Source organism: Hibiscus syriacus, unplaced genomic scaffold (assembly GCF_006381635.1).
Source record: "Hibiscus syriacus cultivar Baekdansim isolate YM2019G1 unplaced genomic scaffold, ASM638163v2 tig00110828_pilon, whole genome shotgun sequence".
Taxonomy (NCBI): Eukaryota; Viridiplantae; Streptophyta; class Magnoliopsida; order Malvales; family Malvaceae; genus Hibiscus; species Hibiscus syriacus.
The window spans coordinates 1267508-1285839 of NW_024062880.1; the positions used below are offsets into that span (position 1 = coordinate 1267508).

The 18332-nt window shown below is 33.5% G+C and overlaps 1 protein-coding gene across 1 annotated transcript; it reads left to right on the forward strand.

Moving 5' to 3' along the window:
* The first annotated feature begins 561 nt into the window (after positions 1-561).
* Positions 562-2932, forward strand: LOC120142373 (laccase-7-like). Its single transcript, XM_039157078.1, has 6 exons — positions 562-681; positions 768-919; positions 998-1242; positions 1331-1459; positions 1543-2499; positions 2775-2932. The coding sequence occupies exons 1-6, from the start codon at positions 571-573 to the stop codon at positions 2903-2905; spliced, it is 1725 nt and encodes a 574-aa protein (XP_039013009.1). The 5' UTR covers positions 562-570; the 3' UTR covers positions 2906-2932.
* The last annotated feature ends 15400 nt before the right edge of the window (positions 2933-18332 follow it).

The window sequence follows — 18332 nt, forward strand, 5'->3', positions numbered from 1 at the left end:
TATCCCTTATAAAAAGTCATTGAACAAAGAAACTTGAAACTTTTAAAACGTCATCAATTAAAAAAATACATGAATTATTAATTGAGGTAGTATAAATTTATAATAGATTACTAAATGAAAATAACATGGTGGTGAAAGAGAATATTATTTTCTTTAAAGATTTTAAGTTTGAGCAATTGTATTTATAAAATATATATATATTTATTTAGATATATTACCTTATGATAGTCTTAAATTATTTAAAAAATACAAAATATTCTATTTCTTTAACGTAGAACTTATTTTGATGGCAAACTTGACCGACTAGATAAAGGCTCTTCTCTGACCAACATATAGGTTGCCAGTTCAAAGCTTAGTTTTGTTATTATTAAGCAATTGGCAATCTTTGTCAGTAATATTTAATACTTTACGTTGCAAGGGTGGAGTTGACATCTTTATTACAAAGAAAAACACGATTTCTTTCAAGTTAAATAAATTATAACGAAAGTTCCCTCGAGGAAACCTCAGACTTCTAATATAAATTGGAGCTCTATCTTCCTCCTTTGCCACTCACATCTTCTCTTCTTTCTTATGGAAACAATCGAAATGGGGCGCCTTGTTTACTTGTTTGCTTGCTCTTTCCTTCTTCTGGTGGCTGCTTCAACTGCTTCTGGTGCAAGAATTGTGGAGCACACGTTCAATGTAATCGACTGGCTCTTTTAAGCACACCCTTTAGCCATTACAGTTTGAGCTTATGGGAAGATAATGTAATTTGACTTTGCTTGCAGGTGAGAAATTTGACTATTCATAGGCTATGCAATCGCCAGGTGGTTACTGCAGTAAATGATAGCCTCCCTGGCCCTACAATCAATGCTCGAGATGGAGACATTCTGATTATTCATGTCTTTAATGAGTCGCCTTATAACTTGACTATTCACTGGTAAAAACCTTCATGGAAAATACAGTTTAATTTACACGGTTTTTTTACCATTTTCTGACGGTTCTGTTGCTTGACCAGGCATGGAATTTTTCAGATGCTGAGTGCCTGGGCAGATGGACCTGACATGGTGACTCAGTGTCCGATTCGCCCCGGAACTAAATACACCTACAAATTCAAAATCATTAGACAGGAGGGAACCCTCTGGTGGCACGGTCATATCTCCACCATCCGTGCCACCGTTTACGGTGCACTCATCATCCGCCCCAGAGTTGGCAACCCGTACCCATTCCAAAAGCCCTACAGGGAAGTTCCCATCGTATTAGGTACATATACCCACCGGAATCCTAATAATTAGTTTAATCATGTTCCATGGCTCTAGGTTTCAGCTAACAAATAGTAATGCGGTTGCAGGTGAATGGTGGAATGCTAATGTCATGGATGTTGACAGGGAGGCTATAGCCCTCGGCTCCGGTCCGAACATCTCCGATGCTTATACGATAAATGGATTGCCCGGTGATCTCTATCCATGCTCTAGACACAGTAAGTATATAAATTTATTCGTAATCGATGTATCAAATATAAATCTTTAAAACTTAATTTTATGATTGGTTATCAATGATCAGAAATGTACAAGCTTAAGGTGAAGCCAGGGAAGACCTATCTCTTACGTATCATCAACGGTGCAGTTGAGAATCATCTATTTTACAAGATAGCCAATCATAAGATGACTGTTGTGGCCATTGATGCTTGTTACACCAACCCGTATGTCACCGACGTGTTGGCTATCGCCCCTGGCCAGACGGTCGACGTTTTGCTAACGGCGGATCAGCCGCTCGGATCGTATTACATGGCCGCTAGAGCATATGCATCGGTAGTTGGTTTACAATTCGATAACACTACGACAAGGGGTGTCATTGTCTATGACCGTGCACCACCTTCAAGAGCGCCAATGATGCCGGTCTTCCCGCCGTTCAACGACACCCCCACGGCTCATAAGTTTTACACTAACCTTACGAGTTTGATCAGTTGGCCTTCCTGGGACCCTGTCCCACTTAAAGTGGACCATGAAATGTTCGTGACCGTCGGCATGGCGGTTGAAGCTTGCCCACCAAACACAACTTGCCTTGGTCCGCTTCCGGGGACAAGATTCTCGGCCAGCATGAACAATGAATCCTTCGTTTTACCTACAGGCTTGTCTATTTTGCAAGCCTTTTACTTCAACGTCGGAGGAGTTTACACCACCGATTTCCCGGGCAAGCCTCCGATTGAGTTAGACTACACAAACTTAGCCATTAACAACAACCAACCTATGCTATTTGCTCCAAAAGGAACCAAGGTCACCAAGCTTAAGTTCAACTCCACCGTGGAGATGGTGTTGCAGAACATAGCTATTCTTGGAAGGGATAATCATCCCATGCACCTCCATGGCTTTAATTTCTATATTTTGGCTCAAGGGTTTGGAAACTATAACCCTACCACAGATAGAAGAAAGTTCAACCTTATCGATCCCCAAATGCGCAACACCATTGCCGTGCCTTTTGGAGGATGGGCTGTCATCAGATTCGTTGCTAATAATCCAGGTCAATTTTCTAACTTCATTTACACTATTGTTTAGTACTTGGTTTAAAAACACTATGAAAGCTTTAGGTTAATGATACCTATTAGGTGATTTTAGTGATTAAAATTAATGTTATTTTCTCTAAAAATCTTAGATTCAAACAAGTCGGTTGATAGTATGTATAATCAATGGTTAACCTTTTTTCGAACATATATTGTTTAATAATTACCCTAAACTATTAAAAAATAATTATGGAACTCAACAATAATATTGTTTCGGTTCATATCAAATGTACAGGTGTATGGTTTATGCATTGCCACATTGAGTCACATTTGCCAATGGGAATGGCCACAGCCATCGTGGTTGAGAACGGACCAACTCCGGAAACAACCTTGCCTCCACCGCCAGCTGATCTTCCGATATGCTGATCGAATTTTTAAACGTTTAAAGATTTTGATGTGCAATTCATGTAAAGGTTTAAATGTGATTTATATTTATAAAGTGATCTAATTTGTTAAATCAATAATAAATTTTGAAATCTGTTGTTGAATGATCAAAAGATCATTTTATTCCTTTATGTAGTATATATAATAAAATAAACTGAATAATATGGTATTCTAACTTGATAAAAATAAGATTATCAAATTGAATTCAATTTTTACATTTGACCCAGCAAAATATAAAGACTGACTTTTGACTTGAAATTTTAATAAGAAAAGGTCAAATCAATAACTCTTGAATATATTTATTAAACAAATATGATATACGGAAGTCAAATGAACCTTACGTAATTTGCTTGTGTAAATTATAACATACTTGTAATCGTTGATTACTGCAAGACGTAAATCCGCATGTTCAGAAAACCGGTTCGGTTTAATTCGAGTTGGGTTAGCCTACAGCAGAAGAGAAGTTTTGGAGGACCAAAACAACTCATCGTGTCATTTAATACCAAAAGTTTATATGGCACCTTTGTACCGTAAAATTATTTGAATGTTTTGAAAACAATAGTTGAATTTGATTTGGTCATTGGTAAGCCAAGTTTCTGCTACAAAGTGGGTAGAATTTAAGTATTTTAATATTTGATATAAGTAGTTTGTAAGTTCAGTTGATTTTTTTATTTTAAATATTAATCATTAAAATTGATAAGATTGTTGTCTTTTAGTACGGGTTGAGATAAATTTATAGAATTTAGGAGGGGAATATAAATAAAAAAATTGTCTATTGAAATGAGTTAAAATGGAATTATTAATTTACTGGGGTTAAAATACATTTTTGTTTAATCAATAGATTGAAAGAATTTATATAAAACTACTATTTTTTAAAGGATTAAAAGAACAATTATTATGTGTAATCAGGGGTGCAAAGCCCTATTTCCTGGTTAACAATTAAGCAATATGTTGTATAAGCTCTTCCATTCTTAAATGCTCCTAAAATAGGACTCATATCATTTTTTTTGGGATAAATTTCTTTTATTATCCAAGAGAGTAACCGAAAATTCTACTACAAAAAAATACAAACACCTCCAAGGGGAATAAAAAACCCCAAGCTATACAAAGTACCTGTTTACATCATCTCCCCTAGCAATTTTACTCCGCCCTTTTATCTTAACAACTTCTTTAATACAATCAACAATATCCCTTGGGTCTATGATATCCCCTAAAAAACCTATGATTACGTTCCTCCCAAGTATAATACACAACTGCACACCAGGCCACCTTCATATTAAAAACAAGAAGAGATCGTCCTCTCAGCTGACCAACAACCTAGTCCAGTTCCTCACACAAACCCCCCGCAACCCTATCAATACATAAGAGCCTTAAGACGCCTTCACATACATTCTTCGAAAAAACACACTAAAAAAAGATATGATTCCGAGTCTATTTCATATTACCACATAGCTTGCAGGTATCATCAACTACCATCCATATTCTAGCTAACCGATCAGCAGTAGACAAACAATCCAGAATTGTCATCCAATAGATAATTGTGTAATGCCCCGAATCTCGGGTTAGAAGTTTCACATTAACCTTGTAGAAAGTCTTGGTTAAGTGAGCTTTTGGTTTGGGCTTGGGTTTGAACCAACATGTGATAAAAGGGGTGTTTTTAATTTGAGACCAAACCTATGAGGATCAAAAAAGCAATTATACCATTCAAGATTTCAAAAGCTGCAAGCTAATTAAGATTAGTGATATCACGTCTGAAACATTCCCCTCTCTTTTTCTCCACAAACTTTGTCTTCTTCCCATATTCTTCAACTCATTCATTCTTCCTCTTATATGAACAAGGTTTAACTTTACTAGTTAATCATCCCCCTTCCGAGATTGTAAGGTAAGAATCATAACTTCCACCTCTTAAGCATCAATTCAAGCCTTCAATCTTCTCATTTCACCATGGTTGCCACAAATGGGTTTTGTGGCGGTTTAAGGAACTTAAGTGTTTTGATTCGTTTTCAGGAAGTTCAAGCCTTACAAATTGTACTTAAATTCTTCCTAACCTTTTAAGCAAGTCAATAATTCATCATTTATTCTTTGTTTAGTGAGAGAAGTTGGAGAAAGCTCCAAAGCTAGAAGAAAGGAAAAGCTTGTACTTGGGTAACTTGGGGTATCTTCCAGCAGCTTAGAATCAAGGGTAACTCACTTCTAACTCAACTCTACCACATGTAGATCATTAAAATGTGTTTGGTAGGTTGCATAAGTTATGAAACATGTTCATGGTAGATTTCATATTGTGATGTTTCCAGCATGTTTATGGACTCTTTATGACCCCCTATATTCATACATAAGATTTTAATAACAATTGGGGTCCTCAGTAAAACGTTTGGGGTAGAAAGTTAACATTTTTCATGCTCAAAACAAGATATTCCTGGGCACGAGAATCGGTACTAGAAGAACAATATTGATATTATTCTTCAGGCGTTAAAAATAACAAAACGATTTGGGACACGAGTACCTATACTCCTTCAATGGGTATCGATACAGGGTGTATGGTATTGATACCCACAGGGTGATATCGATACCAAGATCGCTTAAGGGATTCTAGTGTACAAATTTGGTACTGATACTCATGGGAGTATCGATACTAGTACCGATACCCTCAATATGGGTATTGATACTTAGGTAATTTTCGAAACATCGAAGCTAAAATTGGTATCAGTACTCATGCCAATATCAATACCATATACCAAAAGTATCGATACTCCATACAAAATATTGATACCATCCCTTGTTCTCAACCATTAAATTAGTAAGTAGTATCGATACCCATATACCAACATCGATACCATATGTCAGTACTGATACTGAGGGGCTTAGTATCAATATCCACAAATAACTTTTGAGATAGAGTCCTAAAATTTTAAAAGATAGAATTGAGAGATCCCATAATACTATAATACCATGAAATAAAGCTACAAGTTAGAATAGTGATTAAACTTAGAATAGTTAGAAACAATAACAACTAGGATGACATAAAACTAGCCTTGTTTGATACTCGAGACACAATCAGGACACTCGAGTTACTTTAGCAGAATATGATAATCAGTTGGATATGGCAGTCAGTGTTGAGGCACTTAACTATCAACTGGGCGCAGATGCCCCAAGACTCGACAGAGTAAGTTGGTCGACTGTACGTTTCTTATGCAGTTCCAGATCTCACCCTAGAATACCCGATGGTATTCAGGCAGGCTAGAAGAGTGGGAGAGCTCCGAGATATATAACCCTCAGTCGTACCATGATGCTCGCCACATCATAGTAGATCAGAAATTCTCATGTCTTTATACATGTGCCAATAACTAGTGCATTTAGTGAATGCATGTAGTACAATTATTAGTGAGGCACTAAGCTCATATGCTCAGCGTTTGAAATGTGTTTTCATGCGCAAGTTCTTAGAAGGTCGTTCGTGGAGAGTTATCATCACCAGATATTCCAGTCCAACAATTCAGATTAGCCAGAATATTCAGAGTACATCTTGAGTCATTCATAGAGGGCATGTATTATTTATGGACCCTCATGTATTCATTCATAACTCTTTAGATTTAAACTCAATATTATATTATTTGATATTTTGGGAGCTCCCCCATATTTTAAAATGACATTATTTTGTTTTATTTTTTTATTATGGATGGATATTATAAGATGTTGTAAACCAGTATATTTTAAAGAAATATTTTTTGGGTGAATCATTTAAGTGGTTCCGTGTGACATCATGATCTAGTAATCCCTGGGTCGGACTGGATTAGGGTGTTACAAATTACATGCTTGGGAACATTCATGGAAAATTATAACAGTCTATGCCAATTAACCTTCACCTTTCTTTTCCTGATCTCATCCCATAAGCACCTCGATCTCCAATCACTAACCCTCCCTAGGAAAGGCATGACCACACTTCTTAGCTTCAAAAGCTTCCTTAAACCCAACTGAAGCTAGGTTTATAATTAATCTTCCAAATATAAGAGATCTTAATGACATACTTGTGCACTCAAAAAACCCATATAGACCCCTCACCACCCACAATACACTTCAAAAGGGACAGAAGACAAGCATTATTCAAGGCTTGAAAGCCCCTAACTCCTAAACCGCCATCATCTTTAGGGTGACAGATATTTCCCTGGCTGACCCTAGTTCCCCTAGGAGAGGCATCCCTCCCTTTCCAAAGAAACCTGGCACACAACTGCTCAATCTCTTTTATCACTCCACAAGTCAACATCAATTGCCTACACCATAAATTCACAACACTATACAGAACAGACCCAATAAGATAAAGTCTGCCAGTATAAGTCAACCATCTATTAGCCCAATTTACAATTCTTCCATTAATTTTCTCAATTAGTCCAGCACAATCCTTTTCAGATAGCCTTCGTGGCACTAAAGGGATCCCCAGGTACCTGACAGGTAATACCCTCTAACTAAACCCAACAACTTCCTGAATAAAAGGCAACTGATCTAAAGTAATGCCCTAGGTAAATAATTCAGTCTTAACAACATTTAGTCTCAAACCAGAAAACTCATAGAAGACTTCTAGCACAACCTTCACCCCTAAAATAGAATCAAGAATCCCTTTGTTGAAGATTAGCAAATCATCTGTAAAACACAGATGAGTAAGCCTAGTACTTGGGGTAGAATTGGAAAATCCCTTGAGTGGTAGCTTCATCCAGCTAGCATGTAAGGACATTTATGGCAAGCACAAACAAGTAGAGGGATAAGGAATCCCCATACCTTACCTCTTTTTGCCCCTTAAAAATCCCACTAAAGTGCTATTAAAAAAATAGAGAACTTGGAGTTAGTTACACATGTCTGAATCCAACTCCTAAATTGAAGAGGTAATCCCATAGCACCAAGAATGCCCAAAACAAATTTCCAATCCAAAATGTTAAATGCCTTTTGCATATCAACTTTAACAGCACTCCTAGGGGAAACATACTTCCTTCCATAGCTCCTAACAATTTCTTAGGCCAACAGAGTATTATGCACAATGCTTCTACCTTTTAAAAATGCAGAATGATTAGTGTAACACCCCAACCCGTATTCGACCCGGATCCGAGTCCAAGGTGTCACATTGACTTTTCAAACGTTTTTTTTTACAAAATGGCTAAAATTTAAATTCACTATTCAATAAAATGATTACTTTACATTAATTAAAATCAATTGGATTTACAAAACATATCAGAGCGTATTCAACTCAATTCTATTAGTACATGCCAACTATATTCAAAAAAAACAAAATACATATTAATCATTTCTTTTTTGATCTGAACTTCGTAAAGGAGAGGTTGACCTGTTTTGCTCTTCTTAGCTTCTCTTCTTGCTTCTAGAACCTACGTGTGAAACATTCACACGCTAAGTCTATGACTTAGTGAGGCACATACAACTTATGATGTAACTCTAACTTCTAACAATGCATGAACGTTAAATACAATAATATCATATCAAATCATATATCAATTCATACATATTCATGTACAATCATTTTCATTATTACAAATTTTGTCATTAGTCCTGATTTCATTGTCATTCATATCTCTTAGTCATTCTTAATCAAATAATACACGAATATCGTTTCACAAAAAAGAACACATAGCATCATATAACTCTTGTAACAAGTTTCATAGCACAAAGCATATAAATCATAGATAATAAATTTATTGTTATCTCTTTATTAGCCTATGTACACAAATGAGAACTAAAGATATGTGAGTACATAGAGGTTGTGCACATATGTTGTCACCACAGCTCATATAAAATCCACTTAGTGACATGTGAAATCTATGTCCCTTAGGACCTCATCTATGTCCCGAAGGACATATCACATGTCCCGAATGACTTATGTAACCCTCGACTATTGGCATGCCAATTATACCTCCAACTCTCATGACACATAACACATGCATTATCATTTATGTTTATCACATATGCACATGTAGTCTCATACTTCTTGTTATATAGATCAAATAACATTCTTGTATGTTTCATAGCTCATTGTCATATATTACATATCTCATATTCTTATACTCACATAGTTCAATATCATTGAACTTAGTTCACTTTCTAATGTTATCACACAACCATATAAGCTTATATATGTATTCATATATATTCTTTCATATAATCCGTATAGTAATGACATATACTCATATCACATAATAATTTCACCTGACTATATCTTATGTTCCTTTCCGTGCTTAAATCATATAACACCTAAGTCTTCCTTATATAGTTTATGCTTCATATTCATATAATCTTATATTATCCTATAAGTAAATACTACTTATCTTGACTCATTTTTCCATTTACTCATATAAATATTTATAGCAATTCACATAGTTTATTATACTATCCTGAATTTATACAGATCATGTAACCTATACCATAACATATAATTTATATCACTTATCTTTTATTATTTATATACCAAGTTAATTTATTTATTTAGTTTAGTTCCACACGACTCCTATAATCTTCTCATTGAGCTTTATAGTTCTTTACTCTATAATTCTTATATCATAGTTTCCGTTAAATATATAAATCTTTCCTATATCACTTATCTTATAGATTCATATCATCATTTATGTTCTTGTCCCCTAACTTATAAACTATTCTTATAGAGTCTCGTAATTCATTATCATATGTTTATAGTTTGTTTTCTTATGTCTTTTCATCGTCATATTTTTACATGGCTCATCACTAATACACAACTTATATTACATTTTCATGTATTACATATATCTTGTCACATGACTTATCTTTTATAATCATATCCTTACATAACTTATTTTATGTTCTCCTATTATCACATCATATTATTTTTACCTAAATCATATATCATATAAAAGAACATATCAACACATATAATCATGCATACATACAAATCATGTCATTCACATACTTATATACATGACTTCATACATACTACTATAGGAAATAGACTCATCGCAAGTCCTATTTCCATTAAATATCATATGCCACTAGTATACACTCACCTAGCCTCACTAGTCAATACCGATCTCTTATCTCTTTCTTGACGACTACTACTTGGTTGAATTGTCCAGACTGTGCTCTCGATCATTATCTACACAAATATATAATCCAATAAATATCTGAATTTGAATTACTTGCAAAGGTTCTTACTATTTCAATCTAATCAAAGCACTAATCTCTAATTTCCAGCTCAAGTAGTATCGGTACTACAAGCATAGTACATATACCTCCATGCTTGTAGTATCGATACCCTTCCACGGTATTGATACCAAATTTCGATTCGATGATCCATATTTTCAAAAAGGTACCGATACTTGCTAGATGGTATCGATACCCCCAGTATCGATACTACTTCTTTGGTATCGATACTCTTTGAACAATTTATAAATTTGTGCCTTATGGTATCGACACTCATTCAACCAATATCAATACCCCTACTTCAAATAACACTTATTTCCTCTTTGAAGTATTGGTATTGGATGAATAATACCGATACCCCTTACCCAGAATACACTTCTTTAACCCAAAAAACTTAACAAACTTACTTAATTCTTCTACCATAACCTCTTTTTAACCCTTTAAGCTTAACTACACTTATTCAAACCATCTTATATCACTTTAAAACATCTAAACGTTCAACATCTCATTAGAATTATTAGAACCAAGAATTTTGCTAAATTTTCTGTATGCTCTTAATTCACTGCTATTGCTTTTAACTTCTTAATTCCACCCTTGACAAGTCAAATTTCACTTCAAAACTTATTTACTAACTTTTTCTCAATAATTCCCTTAAAAACTTCTTATCTTTAATCCTTTCTAACTCCTTCATCTTTTACTTTTAAAATAACTTAAGCTTTCCTTAAGCTTAAGTATCATCTAAATAACATAAATCAATCTTAAAATTAAGAAATTATCAACCATTATAGAACTCACTTTAACAACTGAGGTATACGGCTAAGAAGACTCTGGAAAAACTTAAGTTTTGTTTCCTCAAACTCTATGTGGTTACTATATAACCATAACCGAATAATTATCTTAGTTGTTAAATAACCATTATTCCCTTCAATCTTTTCATCTCTACCAATCAATCTTGTTAAATAAAATTCCTAATTAAATCCTTGAACTTTTCAATTTTATAATTTGATCACCATATTTCAAAAACTTTCATTTTAGTCACTAACCCTATTTTGGGATGTTACAAATCTCCCCTCCTTTAAGAAAATTTGTCCTCAAATTTTCACTGCACAAATCAATAAGTACTCTGCCTACACATATATTCTAATATTCTCATGTTGCTTCCCTTACTTTCTTTTTCTTGTTTACCAATAATAGACTTATCTTTTCACTTACTCAGTTCTTCATCTACATTCGTTCTTATAGATTCATAAAATGGCATTCATCATATAAACAATAATCCCAATCCTTATCAATCATTACCATGATTCACTTGAGTTCTTTTCTAATTGCTTTATCACCTATACCAAACCTTTCTCCTATTATCATTCGATTGTATCTTGAATTTCCTTAATACATATACATATAAATAAATACTTATCTTTCTCTGACCAATTCTACTTGACCAAGAAATACAATCTTAAACCTTTATCCGATATGATTGAGACATACTCTTTACGAAATCAAACAATCTTTATTCAACCTTACGTACTTAATGTATACTTTCATATAATCCTTGTCATACTTAATTCTTTAAACTTTATCTCTTAACTTCATTATTCATCATTACTCCCTAAATTAAAATATCTTTATAACTTAAATTATACATTTTCCTTTATGCTTCCATACTCTTACATATCACTTATACTTATTCCTGATAACCAATATTTATCGCATTTTCATAACTCTAATAGTTAACACTACTTGCATAAATCTTATTCTTTGTAAAATCCTTATTCGAATCACCATACACATATCTCTTTTTATCAACTTAAACTTTATATCAATCCTTAAATTCCTTCAAACATACTAATCCTTATTTCCTTCATTACATCACATTTACATAATCAAAATACATAACCATTTTCAAATTTACACCATACTTTGTTAGCTTAACCTAACATCATCATCTAAATTTATAACTCTAATACATTCATTATCACCTAACTTTGTTAATCAACACCAGTTCTTCCAATCATGTACATTCTTTTCGATCGGAATTAACTTAGCAATAATTTGTTTAACTTATCAAACTCGCATTCTTTCTCGTTCACAATACAATTTCCTTAAATCAAAATTAAACATTCTAACTTTCTTTATTTTACAAACTGATCACTGATGTACCCATTCTTAAACTCTTCTGAACAATATCTATATTACTTGATCCATTTTAGTTACTTTTTCTTCTTCAATTTACATAATTTCTAACAGAACTTTCAATCCATTCCACCACTACTTAAGTGGGTCTGACTTTCATCGGATTTAATCTTTTAACATGAAATACAACTGATTCAAACCAAGTATGTAGTTGAAAACCATAATCTATATCTCTCTTTGATGGTGCTGATTTCTATGAAATACTAGTTCTCTTAATCATTTTGAACTCTCTAAAACTTTAGCACAAATAACCACTTCTTGAAAAGGGAACAATTTCAATAATTCACTCTTTTAATCTAGGAACAAGCCCTCCACAAATCACTTGTATACATCATTTTCATTTAAATTAACTTAACAACAATTCACTCAACTGAATGATTCCTCCGTTTCAAACTCATAAACTCTGGCTTCATATATCTAATAAACTTATCATCGAGATACTTATTATCAAACTTTTCTAAACTAATAACCACATCACTGAATCTTCTATCATTCTCATGATAACATCTGTTCACTATACTTTAACTCATCCGCATAATAACTAAACTACTTTATCTAACTTCTCCACATTAGAACAATAGAGACCCTTTAATGTTATTCTAACATGTTTTCAACTTCTAAAAACAACCTTTGATTTTTCCAAATCACTTCTTAAGGGGTCCGCTCTTCATCCTGCCTGGCCAGGATAGATGAATTGCTACCACCATTAGGTCTATCACCTCTCACTTCATTCAAAACTCTTATTAACATACTTCTATTATAACGTAACAATCTAATTCTATTAGCAAGACAACACACTCCTTACACTATCAGATCAAAAATTTTCACTTTATGTTACCATATACACATTTTAAAACTCGTTTAACTTCGGTTTAAGCCTAAAATCGGCTAAATCTTAGCTCTGATACCATTAAATGTAACACCCCTGACCAGAATCCGAGTCCAAGGTGTCACATTTACTTTTCAAACGTTTTTCTTTAAAAAATGGCTAAAATTTAAATTCACAATTCAAGAAAATGATTACTTTACATTAATTAAAATCAATTGGATTTACAAAACATATCAGAGCATATTCAACTCAATTCTATTAGTACATGCCAACTATATTTAAAATAAAATAATATATATTAATCATTTCTTCTTAGCTTCTCTTATTGCTTCCAGAACCTACGTGTGAAACATTCACACGTTAAGTCTATGACTTAGTAAGGCATATACAACTTATGATGTAACTCTAACTTCTAACAATGCATGAACATTAAATACAATAATATCATATCAAATCATATACCAGTTCAAACATATTCATGTACAATCATTTTCATTATTACAAATCTTGTCATTAGCCCTTATTTCATTATCATTCATATCTCTTAGTCATTCTTAATCAAATAATACACACATATCGCTTCACAAAGAAGTACACATAGCATCATATAATTCTTGTAACATGTTTCATAGCACAAAACATATAAATCATAAATAATTAATTTATTGTTATCTATTTATTAGCCCATGTACACATATGAGAACTAAAGATATGTGAGTACATAGAGGTTGTGCACATATGTTGTCACCACAGCTCGTATAGAATCCACTAAGTGGCATGTGAAATCTATGTCCCGAATGACCTCATCTATGTCCCGAAAGACCTATCATATGTCCCGAAGGACCTATGTAACCCTCGACTCTTGGCATGCCAACTATACCTCAAGCTCTAATGACACATAACACAGACATTATCATTTATGTTTATCACATATGCATATGTAGTCTCATACTTCTTGTCATATATATCAAATAATATTCTTGTATGTTTTTATAGCTCATTGTCATATGTTACATATCTCATATACTTATACTCACATAGTTCAATATCATTGAACTTAGTTCACTTTCTCATGTTATCACACAACCATATAAGCTTACATATGTATTTATATATATTCTTTCATATAATTCGTATAGTAATGACATAAACTCATATCACATAATAATTTCACCTGACTATATCTTATGTTCCTTTCCATGCTTAAATCATATAACACCTAAGTCTTCCTTATATAGTTTATGATTTATATTCATATAATCTTATATTATCCTATAAGTAAATACTACTTATCTTGTATAATTTTTCCATTTACTCACATAAATATTTATAGCAATTCACATGGTTATTATACTATCCTGAATTTATACAGATCATGTAACCTATACCATAACATATAATTTATATCACTTATCTCATATTAGTTATATACTAAGTTAATTTATTTATTTAGTTCAATTCCACCCAACTCCTATAATCTTCTCATTGAGCTTTATAGTTCTTTACTCTATAACTCTTATATCATAGTTTCCGTTAAATATATAAATCTTCCCTATATCGTTTATCTTATAGATTCATATCATCATTTATGTTCTTGTCCCCTAACTTATAAATTATTCTCATAGAGTCTCGTAATTCATTATCATATGGTTTATGGTTTGTTTTCTTATGTCTTTTCATCATCATATTTTTATGTGCCTCATCACTAATACACAGATTATATTATATTTTCATGTATTACATATATCTTGTCACATGACTTATCTTTTATAATAATGTCCTTACATAACTTATTTTATGTTCTCCTATTATCATATCATAGTATTTTTACCTAAATCATATATCACATAAAAGAACATATCAACGCATATAATCATGCATACATACAAATCATGTCATTCACATACTTATATTCATGACTTCATGCATACTACTATAGGAAATAGACCCATCGCAAAGCCTATTTCCATTAAACATCATATGCCACTAGTATGCACTCACATGGCTTCACCAGTCAATACCGATCTCTTATCTCTTTCTCGACGACTACTAGTTGGTTGAATTGTTCAAATTGTGCTCTCGATCGTTATCTATACAACTACATAATCCAATAAATATCGGAATTTGAATTATTTGCAAAGGTTATTACTATTGCAATCTAATCAAAGCATTAATCTCTAATTTCCAGCTCAAGTAGTATCGGTACTACAAGCACAATATCGATACCTCCATGCTTGTAGTATTGATACCCTTCCACGGTATCGATACCCAATTTCGATTCGATGATCCATATTTTCAAAATGGTATTGATACTTGCTAGATGGTATCGATACCCCCAGTATCAATACTGCTCCTTTGGTATCGATACTCTCTGAACAATTTATAAATCTGTGTCTTATGGTATCGATACTCATTCAACCAGTATCGATACCCCTACTTCAAATAAAACTTATTTTCTCTTTGAAGTATCGGTACTGGATGAATAGTATCGATTCCCCTTGCCCAGGATATATTTTTTTAACCCAAAAATCTTACCAAACTTACTTAATTCTTCTACCATAACGTCCTTTTAACCCTTTAAGCTTAACTACACTTATTCAAACCATCTTATATCACTTTAAAACATCTAAACGTTCAACATCTCATTAGAATTCTTAGAACCAAGAATCTTGCTAAATTTTCTATATCCTCTTAGTTCACTACTATTGCTTCTAACTTCTTAATTCCACCCTTTACAAGTCAAATTTCACTTCAAAACTTATCTTTAATCCTTTCTAACTCCTTCATCTTTTAGTTTTAAGACAACTTAAGCTTTCCTTAAGCTTAAGTATCATCTAAAGAACATAAATCAATCTTAAAATTAATAAATTATCAACCATTATAGAACGCACCTTAACAACTGAGGTATACGGCTGAAGGAGGAAGAAGACTCTAGAAAAACTTAAGTTTTGCTTCCTCAAATTCCACGTGGTTACTATATAACCATAATCGAATAAATTATCTTAGTTATCAAATGACCATTATGCCCTTCAATCTTTTCATCTCTACCATTCAATCTTGTTAAATAAAATTCCTAATTAAATCCTTGAACTTTTCAATTTTTATAATTTGATCACCAAATTTTAAAAACTTCCATTTTAGTTACTAACCCTGTTTTGGGATATTACAATTAGGACCAATTAAACTAGGAATAAACTCAGTTAACCTAGCAACGATAGTCCTAGTTAAAGTTTTGTACACAACATAACAACAAGAAATTGGCCTAAATTCCTTGGACATGCTAGGATTCGACACTTTGGGGACAAGAGTAATAACATTGGCATTAAAAACAAGTAAAAGACTAGAAGAATGAAAGAAATGTCTTACTGTAGTAATAAAATCAGCCCCCACAGTCTTCCAAACAACTTTAAAGAAACCAGAAATATAACCATCATGCCTTGGTGCCTTGTACAAAAATGGGAGCCTTGAGCAAATTCTTCAGATCATCCACATTGCATCCTTTGGCAGCCCCATAAGGAGCACCAATTTGCTTTGTAAAAAAGCTCACCATTTTAGAAGACATAGCATCAAAAGTATCCAACCTACTTCCTTCCTCATCATACAACACTCTAATAGTGTTCCTCTTTCTCTTGATAACAACATGGTAGTAGAAGAACCTAGTACATTGATCCCCTCCTTTACCAAGATACTTTAGTCCTCTGTTGATAGAACAACCTCTCAACCCTCTTCAACTTCCTTAGCTCCACCATCAATTGCTTTTCAACCTCAACATTGCACAAGGTATGATTAGTCAAATTCATAACTTGATGCCTCTTCAACTGACTCATTTTAACAGCCACCTTCCTACAGATATCAGCAAAGTGCCTCTAATTAAGAGCCTTAAGCTCAGGCTTAACCCTCTTCAGCTTATAAAAATGATCTACATTGGATCCCTCTGTAGTTTCCTTGAATTCAGGACGCATAGTTTAAAAATTAAAGAACTTAAAAGGCTTGGACCTAGAAGCAACTCCCTTCTCACACCACATAACAGCAAGACAGTGATCAGAGATCTTAGGGGCCTGAAACTCCACATGAGAACCTTGAAAAAAAACACACCAGACTAGGTTGGCATGATAGGTCGTAAGCCTAGATTGGTATCCCAAAGGGTGGCTCATATTCTTCAGGAGTCAAAATCGAAAATCAAAAAAGAGTGAGAAGTGGAAAAGGTTAAAAAGCTTGGGAATGAGTTGTGGGATCAGCTGGAGGTACTCCTTCCTCAATTTTATGTTAATAGTTTTTTGGAATGTTAGGGGATTTAACCACCTCTTAAGCAAGGAAAGGTTATGAAGAGAGCTAAGATCTTCATGTTGAGGTGTTATGTCTCCTTGAAGTTAGAGTGAAGGAGACTTATGTTACTGCTATTATTACAATTCAGATAACTGTTGAAATTACTCCTCTTAAGGGTAATGGTAGAATTTGATTGCTTTGGAGAAATGGTAGAATTTGATTGCTTTGGAGAAAGGGGTTGAGGTTCTCCTTTTTACATTCTGCTAATCAATGTTTGACTATTTTGGGTAGAGTAAAGGAAATGACTTGGTCATCACTGTTGTTTATAGTTATAATAGGGGGGTTGAAAGGAAAGAACTTTGGCAGCAACTTCAAACTACTCTGGTGGGAGATTACCTTGACTGGTGGGTAAAGATTTTAATATTACTGCTCAAACGGCTGAGAGCTCTAATTTTAATCCTTGGCTCTTTGGTTAGGGACATTGGAGGATCTCCAGAACTGTATGACTGGAGTCGGATTGATTGATCAGAACTTATGACTGGATTAAGAGTGGTTGATCATTCATATATTGAACCTGTGTTTACTTGGTTTGGATTGGTTGATCAGAACTGTATGATTTGACTAAGATTGGTTGATCATTCATATATTGAACCTGTGTTTACTTGGTCTAATAAGCAAGATTAAGATTGGTTGATCATTCATATACTGAACTTGTGTTTACTTGGTTTGGATTGGTTGATCAGAACTGTATGATTGGGTTAATATTGGTTTATTATTCATATATTGAACCTGTGTTTACTTGGTCTAATAAGTAAGATGGTTGTTTCTTTGTTAGGAAATAGGAAGTTAAGCAGGATGGATGGTTCCTTGCTAGGAACGTTTCCTTGCTGGGAAGTTTGGACCTAGGAATGTTTCCTTGCTGTTGGACCGTGTGCTAGTGAATGATAGCTGGTGTGT

What these genes read in the sequence shown, in the direction of transcription:
- LOC120142373 (XM_039157078.1), top strand. Translation starts at nt 571, where the DNA reads ATGGAAACAATCGAAATGGGGCGCCTTGTTTACTTGTTTGCTTGCTCT. An exon ending in TTGTGGAGCACACGTTCAAT is followed by an intron (nt 682 to 767) that starts GTAATCGACTGG and finishes CTTTGCTTGCAG; the next exon opens with GTGAGAAATTTGACTATTCA. An exon ending in TATAACTTGACTATTCACTG is followed by an intron (nt 920 to 997) that starts GTAAAAACCTTC and finishes TTGCTTGACCAG; the next exon opens with GCATGGAATTTTTCAGATGC.